This window comes from Sinohyriopsis cumingii, chromosome 19, assembly GCF_028554795.1.
Source record: "Sinohyriopsis cumingii isolate HCF-2022 chromosome 19, ASM2855479v2, whole genome shotgun sequence".
In the NCBI taxonomy this organism is placed as follows: Eukaryota; Metazoa; Mollusca; class Bivalvia; order Unionida; family Unionidae; genus Sinohyriopsis; species Sinohyriopsis cumingii.
The window spans coordinates 71,031,645-71,052,102 of NC_142979.1; the positions used below are offsets into that span (position 1 = coordinate 71,031,645).

At 37.2% G+C, this 20,458-nt stretch overlaps 1 protein-coding gene across 4 annotated transcripts in view; it reads left to right on the plus strand.

Moving 5' to 3' along the window:
* LOC149775927 (Na(+)/citrate cotransporter-like) overlaps window positions 1-20,458 on the plus strand; it is a 78,477-nt gene that overhangs the window by 42,442 nt on the left and 15,577 nt on the right. For 2 of the 4 annotated variants that reach the window (XM_089943071.1, XM_089943068.1), the window contains exons 5-7: window positions 15,160-15,253; window positions 18,778-18,963; window positions 19,744-19,872. In XM_089943071.1, the coding sequence (XP_089799197.1) occupies window positions 15,160-15,253; window positions 18,778-18,963; window positions 19,744-19,872 (409 nt within the window). The remainder of the gene's footprint in view (window positions 1-15,159; window positions 15,254-18,777; window positions 18,964-19,743; window positions 19,873-20,458) is intronic. The other 2 variants (XM_089943069.1, XM_089943070.1) reach the window with 2 other exon arrangements.

A 20,458-nucleotide genomic window follows, 5' to 3' on the forward strand; every position in this document is an offset into this window, starting at 1 on the left:
AGACAAATCCTGTTCTAGCTAAAACATGCGAAGAAGGTAATCCTTCCCTATCCGTAGGCCATTTCTGAAACGTGTCCAATCGACGGGCACAATCACAATAGTCAGGTAAGAAGACTGGAAAATGGTAGGGTTTGAACTTGAAGTTCTCATCGGGTTTCTCACTCGATTCTTGCTGTGGCGAAGTCATCCTTCTAGCGGGTGACTATCCTCTTACAACCAATGTTTTATACCAACGTGTCCATACGGTAAGGTGAAATGATTGGGAAGTCGAACTCGCTTCTGGTACACGATTTGATAGACTTTTTCCAAGGGCCGACTGACGATGTCGTGAGTGGGTAAACGTACAATCTTGTTCGGTTGATAGGTGTTCACTCTAAAGTTTCCATCCTCTCCCGATTGCAAGGCTTCTTTCAATACCCCAAAGTTCACCACACGACTGGTACGATAATTCAGAGTCAGTCCTTTCACTTTGCACGTCGTGTGCACTTCTCCTTGTTTGTCCCGGTATTCGTAGCCGTAATTTTTAGGACCGCCACTGACGAAACTTAGAATCTTGTCGTCGGGATGCTCGTCTGTCCAGGCTCCTAAACGGTCTCCTTCGATGTCAGGGTGCTGCTGACTCGGGTGATGGATGTAAATGCAACTGTCCGTGTCAAAAGTACAGGACGTGTTCCCCTAACAGTTCTAAAGCTTCGTACAATTTTAAACGAGCATGAGCTGTCACGTAAGCCGCAATGATGACATTTCCAAAAGGGTCGTCTTGTACAAAGTCCAGATCTTCTTCGTAATTGACCAAGATCAAATCCTCGCGAACGACGTCCACGTGTTTCATGTATTTGGTTTTGTCGTGAATCATCTGGAAGTAGCGGGAAGGTTCTGTCAAATATTCCGTCTTGGGTAAACACGGTCGTTGTGCCATTTTACCCCACAAGCAATTTAACATCACTTTGGCAAACGATCGCCTGCCTTCGTTTTTCTCGATGTGGTCTAAAGTGATGCCTTCTTGTTCATAGTATTTCTCTTTGAATTGTATTTGGTCTTCGGGAGTGTGACACCAGGAAGGATAGCCGCTGACTTCTTGTTTCAGTTTCAAAAAGGCATCCACGTAGTCGGCGAAAATGCCTTTCTGACTGGGATCACCCTTGTGGTATTGTTGTGTCTTGGGAAAGTGGCAAATTTCGTACACTTCTAACAGTTGGTATCCCATGTCCATAGCTTTGAACAATTCTACGCTGACCCAGGTTCCCGTCAAGGCACGTTCTTCCTGGGTGTGCTGACAAGGTTGGTCTTGGTTGCACGTTTCGGCACAAGTACGGCACAATGGAAACATCAGTTTGCCTTGACAATGGTGAGGTAAGACGGGATGGTATAGGTTCGTGGGAGGCAAAACTTTACACTTGATCAAGCTTTCGTATTGTCGAATGTTTTTCAGGTCGATGTGTTCCGTTAACAATTGCAGGTGCCCTACAGGAAAGCGACAATATTTGCACACGTAGGGATACAGCGAACACACGTCCAAGTATTTGATTTCTTCTCCTTTCTCTTCGTCGGCTTGGTACAGCAAACAGGTGACATTGGTCCTTCCTCCGTACAAACTATCCCTCGTGTTCAGCGGGTCCATGAACTGGTAACTTTCCACGAAGCGTTTAAAATCGGGATCGGTTTTCATACGGTGATCGTACTCGTGTTCCCACATTTCCACCACTTGGTATCCTTCTTGTTCCAACTTTAAGCGACGCTGACATGTGTCCTGGTACAAGTCTTCCATGGTTCGTTGTAAAAACTGATTTTTAGTGCTACGGTCAGGGTAACAGACGGGACATCCGTGAAATAAGCAACCGTTAAACTCGTACACGATCTTGGGGTTTTCTAAGTCCCAGCCATCGACCGAATACGTTCCGATGGTCTTTTCACCCCCACCCACCCCCCACCCCCCGTTGCGGGAATGCTGAATCCACTTGTCTTCCTTGTCGCACAAGTAATGTAACCAACGTAGGGCTTTGACCGAGTATTGACGTTTGACAAAGTTGGTCGTTTGAGGGCTGATGACAGCAACGGTGTTTTCAGGCATGAATCGTTGCCTGTACACTAAGGAACACGCTTTGGCAATGGTGCAAGCTTCTTTCAAAGGATCGACCCCTCCGTGTTCCATGAACAGTTCTCGAAATTTTCCACAGCAACGCCGTAAAATGTCCACGTCGGAACGACAATACTTTAGCATTTCTTCTTGAAAGTCGAAAGGGTCCGAGGCGTGAGCCTGGTACCAAGCGTAGAAAGCTTCTCGTTGTTCGGTACGCATGTTGTCGGGGTCGTAATAGTGAGCCTCAGGTAAATGGGGTAGAACGGCGTGTTGATTGGCTTCCGTATTGAAAAAGTGTGGAAAGTACCCTTTAGCCATTTCTGTCATTCCAAACGTTTTAGGCATTCGACTCAAAGGCATGGCCAAATAGCTCATCGAATCATTAAACTGCACTTGTCCCACTTGCATGAAAATGATTTTGGCTCCGTTCAAAGTCACTTTAGGACGCTCGGTGCCTTGTTCCGTATAGTATCTCAAAAGAAACTGTCCATCGTATCCGGAGAAATTGTAAGCCATCACCGTGGCATGACGATGACAATCTCCGTAACGTTCGATGTCCTCTTGGCTCCACGTCTTGTCGATGGGGTCTAAGACCCATTGGGCAAAATCGGCTAACGTGTTCGGTCCCCGAAAGATTTTTTCACGCCCTCCAGGAATCTTGCTGCAGTGAGGGCAATGACTGAAGATAGATTCTTGAATGCACTTCTCGCACGCTCGATGAGCCACGCAGAAATTAGGAATGTGAATGCCGGTCTCTTGCATGCATTCGAAATCGAAAAAGATGAAATTGCCTTTCTTCTTGTGACCGTCCTCTTTCTCTGGTAGGGGTTGGTATTTTTGCACGTAGCATTGGTGTTCCAAGTCCACGATGTGATGACAAATGTGACATTTTTTCTTTCCTCGACATACGTGTGCCTTGGCATTATTGGTACATATGCCTTGTCCACACGTAGGGCACAATCTCAGGAGTTGACAAGCACATTTCTTCTGTGAACCTTGTGTTTTCAAATGTTGTTGGTAACAGGAAGGGCTGCCAAACGTGCGCAGACAAGTTGAACAAAGCACTGGTCCTTCGCTCAGACAGGGTGGAGAGGATAAACATCCTGGGCATTTCATTCCACAATGTTTGTGTTGTTCTCGATTTTTATGGCCATAGTCACATTTCTCACAATAATAAACATATCCCAGGAATCCAGTGATACTGGTAATGGTATCGAAATGTTCATCGTGATGATAAAGGTGAATGTATTTTCCATCCTTAAAATCTTGGCCTCGAAACAACAGAGGTCCGCGCACTTCTTGAGGGTGCACTTTCAAGGTGTAGCGTGGAGCTAGGACATCTTGCAATTTTTGCATTTCAGGAATGCCACAGGGTGTGTCCTTGGACAGGCCAGCTTGTTGTAACAGGAGTTCTGCTTCGTTTCGTTGTTTGGCTCGGTCCGATTGTCGAATAGTTTTCCAGGTTCTTTTCCATTCTACCGTATCGTTCTTGTTGGCATAGGTTCGTCCCACCACGATGGCACGGGCTAAACACATCTGGTCATGAGGGTTGTTAATTCGGACGAGACTCTTTTTGGTGCTGCGAAGGTCGTCCACCAATAACATCTTTTTGCGTCCAGTCCCTTGAGGAGGAGAGACGTGGGTCATGTCCAGTGTGGCTTTACCATCGGTGATGTCAAACTGGTCATTAGATTGTTGTACGTGTTGAATCTTGTCCATGACTTTGGAAGCGGTCAATTCTGCAGGGGTGCTAAACTCGATCCAAACAGGGGATTTCAAACCGTCGTGTTGTATGGAAAGTCTCAAGCGATCGTCTTCTTTGGGTTGACATTGTCGCTTGAGTGCGGTGAGCAAAGAATCCCACACCCCAGTGATAAACACTTCTGCTTTCTCTAACGGCACTTCAGCCTTGAAATCTTTAAACTTCACTGTGTATTTGTAAGCCGTGGTTCTAAATTTGCTAGAGGAGCGCTTTTCCGTCTCTGGAATGGAATAGTATTTTTCAGGGTTGACTAAGGGTGGTGAACTTGGTTTAGAGGTTTCAAATTCTGGTTCACTCATGTCCTCTTCAAAATCACTGGCATGAATTTGTGCCAAGACTTCAGCCCTGGTACGAGGCGATAGATCACGTTTCTGCCTCTTACTTTCTTCTTCTTCTTTCTTCTCGAATGAATAGGATCGTTTCATCTTGAGTGCAAAACGTCAAATGACTCAAGTTTAAACACCATAGACTAATTTATAGTCATGGCAGACCAGCGTATATAAAAGGGTGTGTGTCTTGTCCTTTCACTATTCATTTCACTCTCTAACCGAGCACAACGATGGAAGAGACTAGCCAAATCGAACGTTTCGTCAGAGCTTTGCGAGGGGTCATTAGAAAATTCTCTTCAGACCAGCCCACGGACTACTCTCCTTCCTTTCGAGATAAAAGTCAAGATACTTGCTATATCTGTCAGAAGAAAGGGCATTGGTCTTCAGAGTGTCCAGACCGTCAAAAAAGAAAAAAAGGGGCTAAAAAAGACAGAAGTCAAGATACCTGTTATTATTGTCAAGAAAAAGGACACTGGTCTCCAGATTGCCCAAAAAAGAAACAAGAGGAGTCAGAAGAAAAGAGGAATTCTTCAGAAGAAGAGAGGGATTCTTCAGAAGAAGAGAGGGATTCTGCAGAGGAAGAAAGCAGACAGGTGAAGAAAAAGAAGCAGGAGAAGAAAAGAAGAAGGGAAGAAAGTGAGGAGGAAGAAGAGGAAAAGCCTGTGACAGTGAAGAAATTTAAAAAACAGAGAGACTAAACAAGGAGAAAGAAGAAGTCAATGAATTTTTTTTTAAAGTGTTATGATGTGAATTGTGAATTGGACTGTAACAATGGATAAAAGAATAAATTAATGATATAAGGTAAGTGTCTTTGAGTTTTGATTTTAAAACAAGAACGTACACTCATGCACTCATACAAAGACACGTACTATAGGGGGTAAAATGGGTTGGTTTTTTTTTTTTTGTTGAGTTATTGGCAAATTGACAGGCTATCTCTTTTCGAGAAATGTGGGTGGCCCTGAAAAGGGCCTTTTTTTGGTGTAGGGGTGAGTTTAAGCAATCAACTTTAACTGCCTTAAGCCTTTGCCACGGTTAAGGCCTACTTCTGGACTGCGTAATGTTGATGATGATTGGGTTGAAATCACTAAGGGTGGAACGGTAGGCTTAGTCACAGGGTTAACGTGTTTAGCTCGGGAAGGTCGTATTCTCTTCGGTCGTAATAAAGAAGTCTGATACATTTGTTTCAGACTTCTTAACTCCGCTAAAATGTCCAACAGTACCGTGACCGTTTGTTTTTCACCCTCTTGTTTCTTTGCTACTACTTCTTCTTGCTGTTGTTGCTGTTGTTTTTTTCTTACCTCTTCTTCTTGCTGCTGCTGCTGTAGGAGAAATGCTTGTTCCGCTTCCTTTTGTCTTTGTATAAATTTCTCCAATTCTTCTTTCTGTCTCTGTCTAAAATTCTCCACTTGCGGTAATGAAGAAGGTAACTAAGGTTCAGGAACAAATTCTTGCGAGGTAAGAAAATCCACAAAATCCCAATTTACCTCTTCTGAAAGTAAGTCCGGGTTCCCTTGGGCGGTCTCCACTGCTGGTGCACCCCAATGAATCGTTTTCTGAGTTTCCGTCATGTTGAATCACTGTCACATAGATTGACTGCACACAAGCGCTAGCGAATCTATATAGACCACGTGACGTCACAGACTGCTCTCTTCGGATTGGATGCGGGCTGACTGAATTTTGTAACGCGTGTTCGGATTGGTGAATGAACTCAATCCGTTTCAATCCTTCCTCTACCTATAAATAAGCGCAGTTCACTGCATTGATTCACCTGTTCTCGTCGCTTCAAGATGTGGACCACAGTCGAATCATCCACCCTTGTGTCTTCCATGATGTTTAGGACGGACATACTCATGTATGTCCGGTCCAAGTGGACCGTTGTCGACAAGTCAGACACCAGTCTGTGGATACGAAGAGTGTATGTAGAAAGACAAGGTTGCCTCAAGAGGACACTGATTTATGTCCCTCAAGTAAGACGCAGCTTGAGGACAAGAAGATGCCGCAGATGCCCTTTATGTTAATGGATACATTAACATAAACCCAAAGGCCCTTTTCAGGGCCACCCATATTTCTCGAAAAGAGAATGACTTTCCTTTGCCTACCCCTTTTTTAAAAAAAAATTTAAAAAAAAAAAAAAATCCCATTTTTTTTCCCATGTTCAATTCCCCTTGAGGCTAAAGTGACCCACGATTTTTCTCCATGTTAAATTTCCCTTGAGGCTAAAGTGACCCACGATTTTTCTCCATGTTAAATTTCCATTGAGGCTAAAGTGACCCAAGGGGGTCTGTAATGCTTATTCCCATTGAGGCTAAGGTGACCCACTTCACTACTGGCGCTGGGTGGCCTTGGGAATGGTCCGGAAATGGGAAGCTCAGATAATCCTAGTAGGAAACGAATATATATATATATATATATATATATATATATATATATATATATATATATATATATATATATATATATATATATATATATATATATATATATATATATATATATATATATATAATAGATACACTTCATAGAGAAAAGGACTTTACTGAAAATGTATTTTTCTTCTCAAGATATTACTGTGGAAAACAAAACCATCTACTTGGCAACGGCAAGTGAAAACAACGCTATATATTTGGCAAACAACTTTATTGCAATAACTTCAGCAAAAGGTCATCATGCAATGACTTTACAGATATCAAAACAATTAAAGAGAAATAATCCCTAATGAACAGCGACGAGAAGATGTCACGCTGAACACGTGCAAAATGTATAGGATTTACGAAAGGACTCTCAAATCATTGCAAAACTCACCCAGCAATTTTATTACTCGAGGAGGGTGAGTGTTTAAAACGAGAGTAGTCATGCTGCTTGTTCAGTGACTGCGTAAATGCTCGTTAAATACGCATCGCTGCTAAAACATATGGTAACGTTAAATCACGTGTTGCGTGTGCTCCCGAATGGAATGCATGTCGTATTATGATGCTGCACTAGTACAGTGCATCAAACTGTATCAGTCTTCTACATTCATACAAACGTGAACACGAACAGAACAGTTCTATGTGTCAGCAAAACAAGAATGAATTGATGTCAAACTATGTTTCATTCCTAATTAAAAAAATACGAAATTGATGTTCAGACTAAATCTTTTTTCATAGTACAAGGTTATAGTGTTTGAGATTTTGAGAAAAACGTTTCGTCACACTTACGAAAGTACGACGTACATGTTATCATTACGTTAAAATCAAGAGTCCCGTTCATTTAGGAACCCACTGAATCATTCTGTCCAAAAAGCACACGAAGCATACCAAATTCGTCCCTCTAAAATTCGACAAACAAGCTAAAAATAAAATTAAACCAATCATATTAAATGGTAGGTACTGTGATATTTTATTTGATGAAATTATTCCCTAGAAACATTACACCTGCCCCTGTGAATTTCCAAAAGTGATTAAAATCCTACATCAAGCTGAGCACCAATTAGCGACTATCACGTTGAAAAGATTTCAACAAAGTCATAATTAAATTTGTGTTTACTTAACAGATACAATCTAATTAAGACAGAGTAAACATACGCACTAAGCTATTTTACATAAATAAAGACCATTCAATTAGCCAGTCTCATTTCTGGAGGATCCATATGTCAGAGTTAAATTGTGTGACTGAATAATGACTTCAATTACAATGATATAAAGTTAATATATAATGATAAAGTGATGAGGTTAATGACGTGTGTAGATTCATTGCGTAAACCGAGAGTCTAAAGTCATTAAAATTGACACAAAGAACAATATTTAGATTTAAGGACACAAGTAATCATCCAAAAAGCTAAAGATATTTTGTATTCTAAAACAAAATAAAAAATTAAGTCAAAATAATGCATTAAAATGACTTATGTAGTCTTCCCGTTCAAGGCTGTTGCTATCTCGGAAGTAAAATTGTATATCTTCCAATATGACAAATATGAAAGGATTCCGATAGAACAACACGGATGATTTTCTTTCCTTGTCTAAAACAAACAAACACAGAAAAATAAACAATAGTTTGGTTCTTTTTCGTCAGTTGTATCGTTATTGTACAATTATATATTTCCTGTTTCATGTAAGTTCTTCCCAAACCTCTTTGTTTTTATATTTTCGTTTTCCTGCTCGAAATTGTCTGTCTCATATCATTAATGTCTCTTGGCACCCTTTGCTGTTAATTGTGCTTTTGATTGCATTTTTATATCAGTATACATGATAGGTATACAAAAAACCTCTTCGTGAAACATTTCGTTTCATATTGCCCGACCCACCATATCATTAACCCTGTTTAACTTACTAATGACAAAAGTAACTACCTGGTCGAGCTTTTAAACATTGATGGATATAAAGTTTTCCATGATATCTTTCCACCAAACCCTGGTACTACTTCATCAAAGCCTTTAAATGTCAAAGACATGGTATATTCTGTAGTAATGTCTGCGAGTCTTAAACCGGCATCTCCAAAGCCTATCATATCCAAAAACAGTCACCCCTACTCTCTGTTAAAAATTGTATACGTTGTTTGGTATTTCTGAAAGTTTTGTGCATCTTTAATGAAATTATTTTTAATTTTAGTGAAATTTGTCCACCTTAAATCATTACTATAATTTTGTCGTAAGTGAAGTTGGTAGTTTTGCTCCAATTCACAAATAAAAAGTAGGTTCGTTAGCATAAATACTTGCAAAATTAAGATTTGATACTTATCAGGAGGTTTTTGATGTGCCAACAGTGTATTGAATTTTTACAGATTTCGTCTGGCTACTAATCAATATTCAAATATCATGAATCTTTCTTTTCCTTTATGATTGGAAGTATTGTGTATATTTAATTTGCATTGTTTGTTAGGGTTTATTTAGTTGATTTTTATATTTCATTATATGCGATTGTAATGTGACATTATATATTGGACTTAATCTTGTCAAAAATCAATTTGATTTCCTACTTTACCTGAATTATTGATTTTTTAAAATTTTATTCTGTAAACAACTAATGCATAGCTAAGATATTATTTATGTTTATGGGTTTTATATCAGGTTCATTATTATTAGAAGTAAATATATATATTATGGTGTGGGTCTTTTTTTTTATTTTTTTAAATTTCCCTACAATTTACCTGGTGTACCTGACATTGTCCGGGTTATATATATTATAATTTTAGCAACAGGCTTTACAATCTTTCTATAAAGTTATTTTCCATTAGATAGTTTGTTTTTAGCAAAATGTTAATTGTGACCTGAGGTCAAGTAGAGGACTATATAATCTTGTCCATGGAAAGATTTTTCATTCGTACTTAAGATCTAGCAGAATCCATTTGTATTATTGTTGTGTTCAGTACTCCTTTGGGGTGGAATTTATTTCTTCAAATTGTTCATTACATGTAAAGTTTCTCTGGAAATACAGAGTGCTCATTCAAAAATGATATTCTTGAATACAGACATTCACTGGGATTTATAATGAATTCCATCCTGGAATTATATTATTGTGATTCAACAAAAGACTGTTGGAACATCAGCATCATACAGGTCATCAATGACACATCAACACTTAAGTGGTGGACTTAATTTGGATTTCTACTAACGTTTTTTTCAGAACTTTCAATTATTTGGATGATTTGTCTGCAATTCTAGGTTTATTTTGGAATTTAATTCGCAAAACGGTAAGTTCTTTTTTATTTTCAATTCGGAAAATAAATTATTTGCTGAATGTTACAAAGCTTGTTGCTTTTCACTATTTTCTGTTACTTATTTTAAGAGCGTAGACTCGGAACAATAAATGTATGGATCAATAAGACGCATCAGGAGACCTAGAATTACTTTTAGTGCCATAAATCAAAAGGAATGATTGGAAATACTGTAAATGTTGTCCTACGTGTCACATGGTAGGAAAATCCAATCAGATGGTACCTAAGGCTCATCTGCAACCTCTTCCTGCATTTGATTACCCATTTAGTAAAATAATGGTAAACTGTGTTGATCCCTTACCTAAGACCAAGTCATGCAACCAGTACTATAATGTATGCGTCTACAAGATTCACAGAGGCAATTCCTTTGAGGAATATTATACAAAAAAAAATAAAAGCTTTGATAACAAAAAGATTCTTTCTCCGTTTGGCCTGTATACATATGACCAGTCTAATTAATGGTCAAATTTAATGTCTGGAATTTTCCAGCACGTTCTGCAGGAATTATGCATCCAGCAATTTAAGTCAAAAATGAAATTAAGGTACGACAGAACTACAATGGAGAGAACTTTTCAGTCTGGTGATAGGGTTCTGCCTTTCTTGCACATTCTTCAAATGTTTCTTCAGATTAGGTATGATGGTCAAGAAGAAAATGATTGAATTAAATTACAATATTAGTACTCCTATGTTGATAGAAATAGCCAGGTTAATCATTCAGTCAGTTTAGTTGTACCTGTCCCACACATGTAATGCAATCGGACTGTATTGGCTTTGGAGTAATCAATCTTCGGAATTCAGAAATTATGAATAATCTGGACCAAAAACTGCCGCAGCAGTAAGAAAGAATAAACTAAAACACTTGTTACTTGAATATGGGCACTTATTTCCGGATGTTTATAGACGAACAAATAAAATCTATTATGACGTTGAAATTCTAGATTTCATATCAGTTAAACAACATCCGTGCAGGTTGAGCCCTCTCAAACAAGAATGTTTGAGAAAAGAAGTTTAGTATTTGCTGGTGAACGATTTCATAGAACCGAGTAAAAGTGGTTGCATTTCACCAAGTATACTTGTTCTGAAACCAGACAATACTTTGTGCATGTGCACTGATTTAGGAAGGTGAACAGTGTGACTAAACAGATTCATTTCCATCGCCAAGAATCGATGATTGCATTGATAAAATTGGAAATACATAGTATGTCACCAAATTGGACCATCTGAAATGATTCTAGCATATTCTACTGACGGAAAGGGCAAACAAAAGTTTGGCATTCATGACTCCGGACGGACTTTATCAAAATAAAGTGATCCAGTTTGGGATGAAAGGTTCGCCTTGTACTTTTCCACGTTTAATGGACATGATTATATCGGTCCAGATACATGCGATGCTTACATGGATGATCTCATCATCTACAATGACACATGGAAAGATCACCTAGAGACAATTAGGAAATTCCTTGACAGACGCACTGATGCAAATTTGAAAATAAATGTATCCAAAAGAGAATTTTGCTGTGTTTCTGTTACATTTCTATGACATATAGTAGGGCACGGACAAGTTGAACCTATAGGTGATAAGGTCAAGGCTATACCTAAATATCCTGAGCCTATCAGTAAAAAGCAACTGATCCGATTTTTGGCTATGGCTGAATACTGTCAGAAATTTTGTTCCAATTTTTCCATAATTGCTCAATCCCTGACAAATTTATTGACCAAGAAAATCAAGTTTCGTTAGTCTGTTCAATGTCAGGAGGCCTTCGAAAAGATAAGTCCATACTTAAGAGTGCACCTTTTTGCTCGGCCCCAAATTTCAATCATCTAAAATGTCTATTGATGCATGTAATGTTAGAATTAGTGCAGTACTGATTCAAGCGACAAGCATGGAAGCATGGTGTAAATCATCCAGTGTGATATTGTTCTAAAAAATTAAATAAGCACCTAACGTTTGGCTTTGATATTGGCATTGCAACGTTTTGAAGTCTATATTAGTCCATCTCCTTCTCCGATTATTGTGTTTAATGACCACAACCTTCTTACTTTCATTGGCTCGGTGAAAAACAAAAATCAGAGATAATTGAAGTAGAGTTGGATGTTGCAGGAATACAAATATTGACATTAGGCATTTGAAAAAGACAATGTAATAGCCGATGCACTTTCACTTATATAGAAATATTGGTCTATTTGGCCCTTCCGAAAGGATATAAATGTATGTATGTGTATATGTTATTCCCATCATAGTCTGCTGTTGTGTGTCTTCTTGAAAAGATATCAAAACTAAATTTGAGAAACAGTTTTATTTAATTTGGAATTAGGGTTCTATCGGCTGCCCTAACCCTAACATGTTTCATTAGGCTCGTGCTTCTCCGGCCGGTTTCAGAGCATTTTCCTTTATTCAGTGATCCTTGCAGGTATTTGTATGTGTCCTATTTATGCTAATTCTGTGGTACTCAATTGTTTAGTATATGATCCCTTCTTGTTTGTAGGGACTGGCTTTGCAAAGGGTCAAATCGTTCGAGGAGTTATCTTTACTTATTTAATTAATAAACCCTAAGAAAGTAAAAATTAATCCTGCAAGGCAGGCCGGGGTTTCACTTATGGTGCGGACAGATAGTAGTCTCCCATTATATGTCTCCAACCTAAAGGGTTATCTCTTCTTCCCCACACCTTTTATTCCTTATCTAAGTTATTTGTGTTGTATGATACGTTTGAAAGAGTAATAAAAAAACACAACAAATATATCAGAGTAGGATTGGTTTTGTTGTCGGAGTGTGTGCTCTGTGTATGAGTTTGCTTCCTCCCAGTTGTCAATATCGTTTTTGTGTAATCCCCTGTTTGTGTTTTCTTTACGGTCTTGTATGCTGGCCTTCCCTTTGGGGAGATCAGGCGTGATCTGTACTACCACCTCGCGTGAGCCACGTAGAATTGGCATCACACTATCATTCACTCCTAACTCCTGTCCCGCGTGTATGTACCTGTATATTTATATGTTGGTTACTGCGAAGTTGCATGTTAGTTTGATAATTTATTAATTTAAATTTGGAGGGCCTCAACTCTATGTACAGGGCAGGCAGGGCTGGGTCGGGGGAGCCACGACGGCTCCGTTTGGGCACCACACCCCTGCGTAGCGGAATACTGCGTTGGCTTCCTACGAGGCAGGCATAGGACGCGATCCGGTAGATTTTCATTTATAAGTGGATTTCTATGCCAGTTAAAATAAATCTTAAATCTAGTCTTTATGGTTTCATAATACAGGTTATATAATTGATAAGGTTATTTTATATAGCGCTCTTTTTTCGTTAGTATATAGTAATTGCTCTGCATCGACTGCTCCATGTTTTTGTCGTACTGCATTCGTGATTCTGTATCTATCCGTGGCTGTTTTAGTTCATCGTAATATTATTATATGCTTTTTTGAATAAGTGTGTTAGCCACGTACGTGTATAGAAATATTGTACTGTATCATATATATGTTGTGTCATTCGTGCCATTTCATCTTATGTAATTTTGTATCACATGTACATTTCACTAATAGTTAAAATAAAGCTTTATTTCATAAATTGTTCTTTTTTTCTTTATGAAGAGACGTGTTGTGTATATTTAATTTGCATTGTTTGTTGTACTACTACCGCGCGTGAGCCACGTAGAATTGTGTATATTTAATTTGCATTGTTTGTTGGGTTTTGTTGTTAGTTTCTTTTTAAATTTCATTAAATGCGATTGTAATGTAAGTATGTTGGACTTAACCTTGTCCAAAGTCAATTTACCTGGTGAACCTGACATGGTCCAGGTTATATATAGTAATTTTACTAACAGACTTTCTAATAATAACTAACATTTTATATTGCAAACATTAAGATCTTTCTAGAAGGTTATGTTCCATTAGGTAATTTTTTATAAGAAAAATGTTAATTGTGATCTGAGGTCAAGTAGAGGACTATACAATCTTGTCACAGGAATGATTATTCATTTGTGCTTAAGCTCTAGCAGAATCAATCTGTATTACTGTTGTGTTCAATATTCATTTGGGCTGAAATTTATTTCTTTAAGTGAATTTTCTCTGGAAATAAAGAGCGCTTATGACAAAATAATATTCCTGGACACATATATTCACTGGGAATTATAGTGAATTCCATCCTGGAAATATATTACTGTGTTTCAACAAAAGACTGTTGGCACATCAGCATTATCCATGTCATCAATGACACATTAACACTTCAGCGTAGGACTTAATTTGGATTTCTGCTAAAATTTGTTCAGAACTTTCAATTATTTGGACGATTTGTCTGTAATTTTACAATTTTTGGGGATATAATTCGCGATACCGTAAGTTCTTTTTATTTTCTTTCATATTCACTTCGTATTCTAGGGAAATACATTAATTGCTCAATTAAAAAAAATCAAGCTTTTTTCTCTCTCTTTTATGTTACTTATTTTAATAGCATAGACATGTAACAATATTCCTGTGATTGGTTTTAGTGTCTCACATTGCATTACATTTGCATTAAATTACATGGTATTATTTATTTTTATTTAGCAGCCTTCAAGTTTCAATATTACCCGCAAAAAAAACCAAACATATCTAAGCCCATTACCCAATTCTACCCCTTTCTCTTCATTAATGTAGTTGTTATACTCTGACATTTTCGATATTCATTTGTATCAATGCACTATTTCTGATCCATGCATTGGCATATACACGTACTGCTAGTCCATGCCAATTTTCATGTACCTACTTGTGTATCTGGGAGACGGCTATTGCTACATACCTTATTAACACTCTATCTATGTAATGACATCATGTAATGGCGGATTTGTTAAATCGACAAAAGAATGTGCATGCTTATACAAATGGCTTCTTTCGAAAAGATAGTTGTATTGGTACTATCTTGCTCTCATATGACATTTTCTCGTTAAAAAAGTACCAATCGCAGCCCTCGAGCTTTTCCATTCCCGAACTACTTGTCTCGTTTTTCCGTTTAAATCTTACTGCAAAATATACATCAAACATTGAGCGGATCTGTCGACCTGAATGCCACTATCAATGGGCAATGCAAGTATGTATGTATGTATGTATGTATGTATGTATATATATATATATATATATATATATATATATATATATATATATATATATATATATATATAATCCGACTTGTTGATTCTATCTTGAATTTGATATTGCTTTGTTTTTTCACGCATTTTTTACACCTTGCATATTTGCGTTATTCAAGAGTTTAAATAGGAAATTCAGCAAATGAAGAATTTGGATAATAAACTGTTATCCATCTGATTAGACACAGAGGAAGTCGATGATCGTGTCGAAGATGACTACGATGTGGAAATCACAATAGAAGTCAATGGAATAGTGATGGAAGAAAAACCACTCAGGTAAGGGAATTTAAAGGTATAAATGAACTTAAACTCAAGTCTGCCTAAGACGTCTCTTCTATTAAGCAATCGTCTACCTCATGCAATCACTTTTTGTAGGTCCTTTTTATGAAAATTCTTTAGAAATAAACCATTATATAGCCGTGACCTTTTAAGTTCCCTTCCATTAGATTACTGTTGAAATAAACCTGGTTATTCATATGAGGCGATTATTTTACTTCGCAAAGGTGAATGTTTATATTAAGATTTGCTGTGCACTTGGTAAATTGGGCCTATAATGAATGTTGGCACTTAATCATTCCCAACAATAGCATGACATAAAAAGTTACATCTATAATGAATATCGGCACTTAATCATTCCCAACAATAGCATGACAGAAAAAGTTACATCTATAATGAATATCGGCACTTAATCATTCCCAACAATAGCATGACAGAAAAAGTTACATCTATAATGAATGTTGGCACTTAATCATTCCCAATAATAGCATGACAGAAAAACTTACATCTTACCATATCATATTATATCAAGCTGTCCTCTATTTAAGAATCTTGCTCTGCGTTTAACATGCCACCCCCCCACCCACCCCCCGTGTGAACACAGTAGACATATCTTGCACGATACATTTTTATAAGGATACTACTCCAACAATAGTTCTTTCGTGGGTATTAAGTGTTGTGAATTTGAAGAACGTGAAAGATTTTCATGTCTCTGATAGTAGAATAGTTTTGATAACCTCAGTGTCTGATCAGTGTTTGTTGAATCTGTAAATTGTGTGATTTGTAATCAGCACGACATCCACGAAAATGAATACCCTTAAATTCAGTTACTTGAAGCATCTTATGCACCTGACAATAAAATCATTCTCATAAGTAACGTTAAGCTCCTGGTGTTTAAGTCATTCTCATAAGTAACGTCCAGTTCCTGGTGTTAAAGTCATTCTCATAAGTAACGTCAAGCTCCTGGTGTTAAAGTCATTCTCATAAGTGACGTTGAGCTCCTGGTGTTAAAGTCATTCTCGTAAGTAACGTTCAGCTCCTGGTGTTAAAGTCATTCTCATAAGTAACGTTCAGCTCCTGGTGTTAAAGTCATTCTCATAAGTAACGTCAAGCTCCTGGTGTTTAAGTCATTCTCATAAGTAACGTCCAGCTCCTGGTGTTAAAGTCATTCTCATAAGTAACGTCCAGCTCCTGGTGTTAAAGTCATTCTCATAAGTAACGTCCAGCTCCTGGTGTTAAAGTCATTCTCATAAGTAACGTCCTGCTTCTGGTGTTAAAATCATTCTCATAAGTAACGTCCAGCTCCTGGTGTTAAAGTCATTCTCATAAGTAACGTCCAGCTCCTGGTGTTAAAGTCGTTCTCATAAGTAACGTCCAGCTCCTGGTGTTAAAGTCATTCTCATAAGTAACGTCCAGCTCCTGGTGTTAAAGTCATTCTCATAAGTAACGTCCACCTCCTGGTGTTAAAGTCATTCTCATTAACAACTTCAGCTTCATTTAAACCTTCCAGCCCCTGGTATTAAAGTCACTGTCATTAATATTACAACACTGTGATCTTAAAATAAGTATAAAAAAAGAGTGAAAAGCTCAATAAAATACTTTATTTCGCAAGCAAAGTGCACATGTAAAACAAAACGCAACAACTATGGTACTGAGAATTAAATCCAAAATAATCATAGAATTACTAGAATTACAGAATCAAGTACAGCATATCAAATCCTGAATAAACCTCACTGGAAATCCAAATTAAATCCAACGATGGAAGTGTTCATGTGCCTGTGGTGGCCCATGTGTGGTGATGTACCACCACTCTCTTGCTGCAGCACAATACTACAATCCAAGAATATATCCTTTTTTGCAATTTCAGTATAAATTCAAGTATCTTTTTCCAAGAATGTTATCTGATACCACTTTTTATTTTCAGAGAAGGATTATTTGAATTAAATAATTTGAATAAATACATTCCTTTACTTCACCTCATGTCACAATTAGCATTATATATATATATATATATATATATATATATATATATATATATATATATATATATATATATATATATATATATATATATATATATAATTACCTAATAGAGAGTTTACTTCTGGAAGGTTGCACGTACTTGCAAATAAAATCCTAGTTGTAATTAAAAGTGCATCACTCAAATTATAATATGAAGTTTAGCAAATAACAGTTAGACCTCGAAATTATGGGGATTTTTCAAAGTTCTGAACTCAGATTTAGATAAACACGTTATTTACGAAACAAACATCAGTGACTCAGGTCGTGTAGAGATGAAGTTGATTTTGGACAAAGTCATGTCCAACATACAATGTTACATTATTAATAGCATATAATGAAATGTAAAAACAAACTAACTAAAACACAATGCAAATTAAATATACATAACACTAACAACTTCCAACACGTTGTTTTAAAATTACTCACATTATCAACCTCTATCTCAAGGCATTCATCAGCAACCACAAACACTTGGCCTTAAAGTAACTCTCATTAGCAACCACAAACACTTGGCCTTAAAGTAACTCTCATTAGCAACAACAAACAATTGGCCTTAAAGTAACTCTCATTAGCAGCCACAAACACTTGGCCTTAAAGTAACTCTCATTAGCAACCACATAAACTTGGCCTTAAAGTAACTTTCATTAGCAGCCACAAACACTTGGCCTTGAAGTAATTCTCATTAGCAGCCACAAACACTTGGCCTTAATGTAACTCTCATTAGCAACAACATACACTTGTCCTTAAAGTAACTCTCATTAGCAACCACAAACACTTGGCCTTAAAGTAACTCTCATTAGCAACCACATAAACTTGGCCTTAAAGTAACTTTCATTAGCAACCACAAACACTTGGCCTTGAAGTAATTCTCATTAGCAGCCACAAACACTTGGCCTTAAAGTAACTCTCATTAGCAACAACAAACACTTGTCCTTAAAGTAACTCTCATTAGCAACCACAAACACTTGGCCTTAAAATAACTCTCATTAGCAACCACATAAACTTGGCCTTAAAGTAACTTTCATTAGCAGCCACAAACACTTGGCCTTAAAGTAATTCTCATTAGCAGCCACAAACACTTGGCCTTAAATAACTCTCATTAGCAACAACAAACAATTGGCCTTAAAGTAACTCTCATTAGCAACAACAAACACTTGGCCTTAAAGTAACTCTCATTAGCAACAACAAACACTTGGCCTTAAAGTAACTCTCATTAGTAACAACAAACAATTGGCCTTAAAGTAACTCTCATTAGCAACAACAAACAATTGGCCTTAAAGTAACTCTCATTAGCAACAACAAACACTTGGCCTTAAAGTAACTCTCATTAGCAACCACCAACACCTGGCATTAAAGTATCTCTCATTAGCAAAGTCCAGCTTCTGCTATTAAAGTCACTCTCATTAGTACCCTCAAACTCCTGGCGCTAGAGTCACTCTCATTTCGAAGTTAAAAGTATATAACAATCTTGTTATATTAGCGTGTTTGTTCATTATCTCTAGGAACAAAGTACAGAAGCATTACGAAACTACTGGGTACAAACCGAGAAACAGAGCTGAAGAGGAAAGGGACTTTCAAGAGTTAGCAAAGATCTTTGCGCTGAGTACGGCTTATGCAGCTAATGCTGGTGGTATAGCTACCTTGACCGGAACCCCTCCTAATATCATTTTAAAAGGACACATGGACAAGTAAGTTCCCAAAACGCTAGCAATTACATATAAATGCAACCGTTTTCGATGTTTCCCAAATAATCAGAGTTGCAAGGGAAATTAACTAAAATTTGACAGAAACAAAATTGTCAATGTAAAGAAAACATCACATTGCCATTAAAATTTATGACGTTATTATTTGCGCTAAAAAAAAATTAAAACAAATTTAAATTTCACTCATACTGACGCAAAACGACGCGTAGAAAAAATAATAAACCTAATATGGTGAACTTTTAATGAAAGACCTACATCATTTAAGTCAAATGCTTGATAGTGAGCAACGATGAATGGTCGTGTAATGTGGGCCGGACATGTTTTGTTTAGTGAAGGCACTAACGACTCATTATACAAATTATCATCATATCGGTCCTGAACTGTTTTTGTCGTTGACTTAAAGTATTATGACTATCACTGGCAATTACCAATATTATAGGTGCGTAGTAAGTTATACTTGCAGCCCAAAGTATACGTTTACTTCTGTCCAAAATTAATAATATCCGTGTATATGTGATCCCGTTCTGTCTTTTACTGAAAATATCTGGCAAAAAGAGTGAAAGTGGTATGGATTATAATATATATTCTTAAATAAAAATAAATTGATATTTTTATCGGATATTTGAGGAACTATTTAATTTTTAAGAAGTTATATATATATATATATATATATATATATATATATATATATATATATATATATATATATATATATATATATATATATATATATATATATTCGCTAAGAAAAATGTTTCGAATTAGATTTTACAGGCGTTACAATTTAGACCCTGGTTTAACATTTGCCAACTGGATGATCTTCGGAATACCTACCTCATTCATCGTGTTCATGATGACGTGGGTTTGGCTGCAGATTTGGTATCTCAGGAAACGGTACGTTGCTTTTCTCGACATACATACATACATACATACATACCGCTCCGGTGGCCTAGTGATTAGAGCGTCTGCCTCGGGTGCGGGAGGTCGCAGGTTCGAACCCCGGCCTAGTGATACTGAAGACATAAAAATGGTACTAGCAGCTGCCTCGTTTGGCGCCCAGCATTAAGAGGTTTGTGTGTACTGGTCAGCCTGGTCTCAGGATAATGTGTACGTTAAAAATCCAAATCACACACACACATATTTAGATACATACAATACATACATATGTACATACACATACATTTTCCAGAAACTTTATTTTGCACCACTTTCATTCGAATTAATGGAAATGCGGATTACAGTCGATTAATGAACAGTTTTTAAGTCTGTTTCCAATTATTACGGTTTAGAAGCAGAGACAATCAGAATAAGTGAACATATTACAACGGCTTCCGTATATATGTTGTCCCTATGATATTCGTAACACATAAGGAATTTATGATCCTGTCCGTTCGTGTATGGTGCACGCGTGTGATAGCAAAGTTCATGACCGATTTACTGGCAGAGCATTTTTTTACAGCGCATGGATCATTTACAGGTT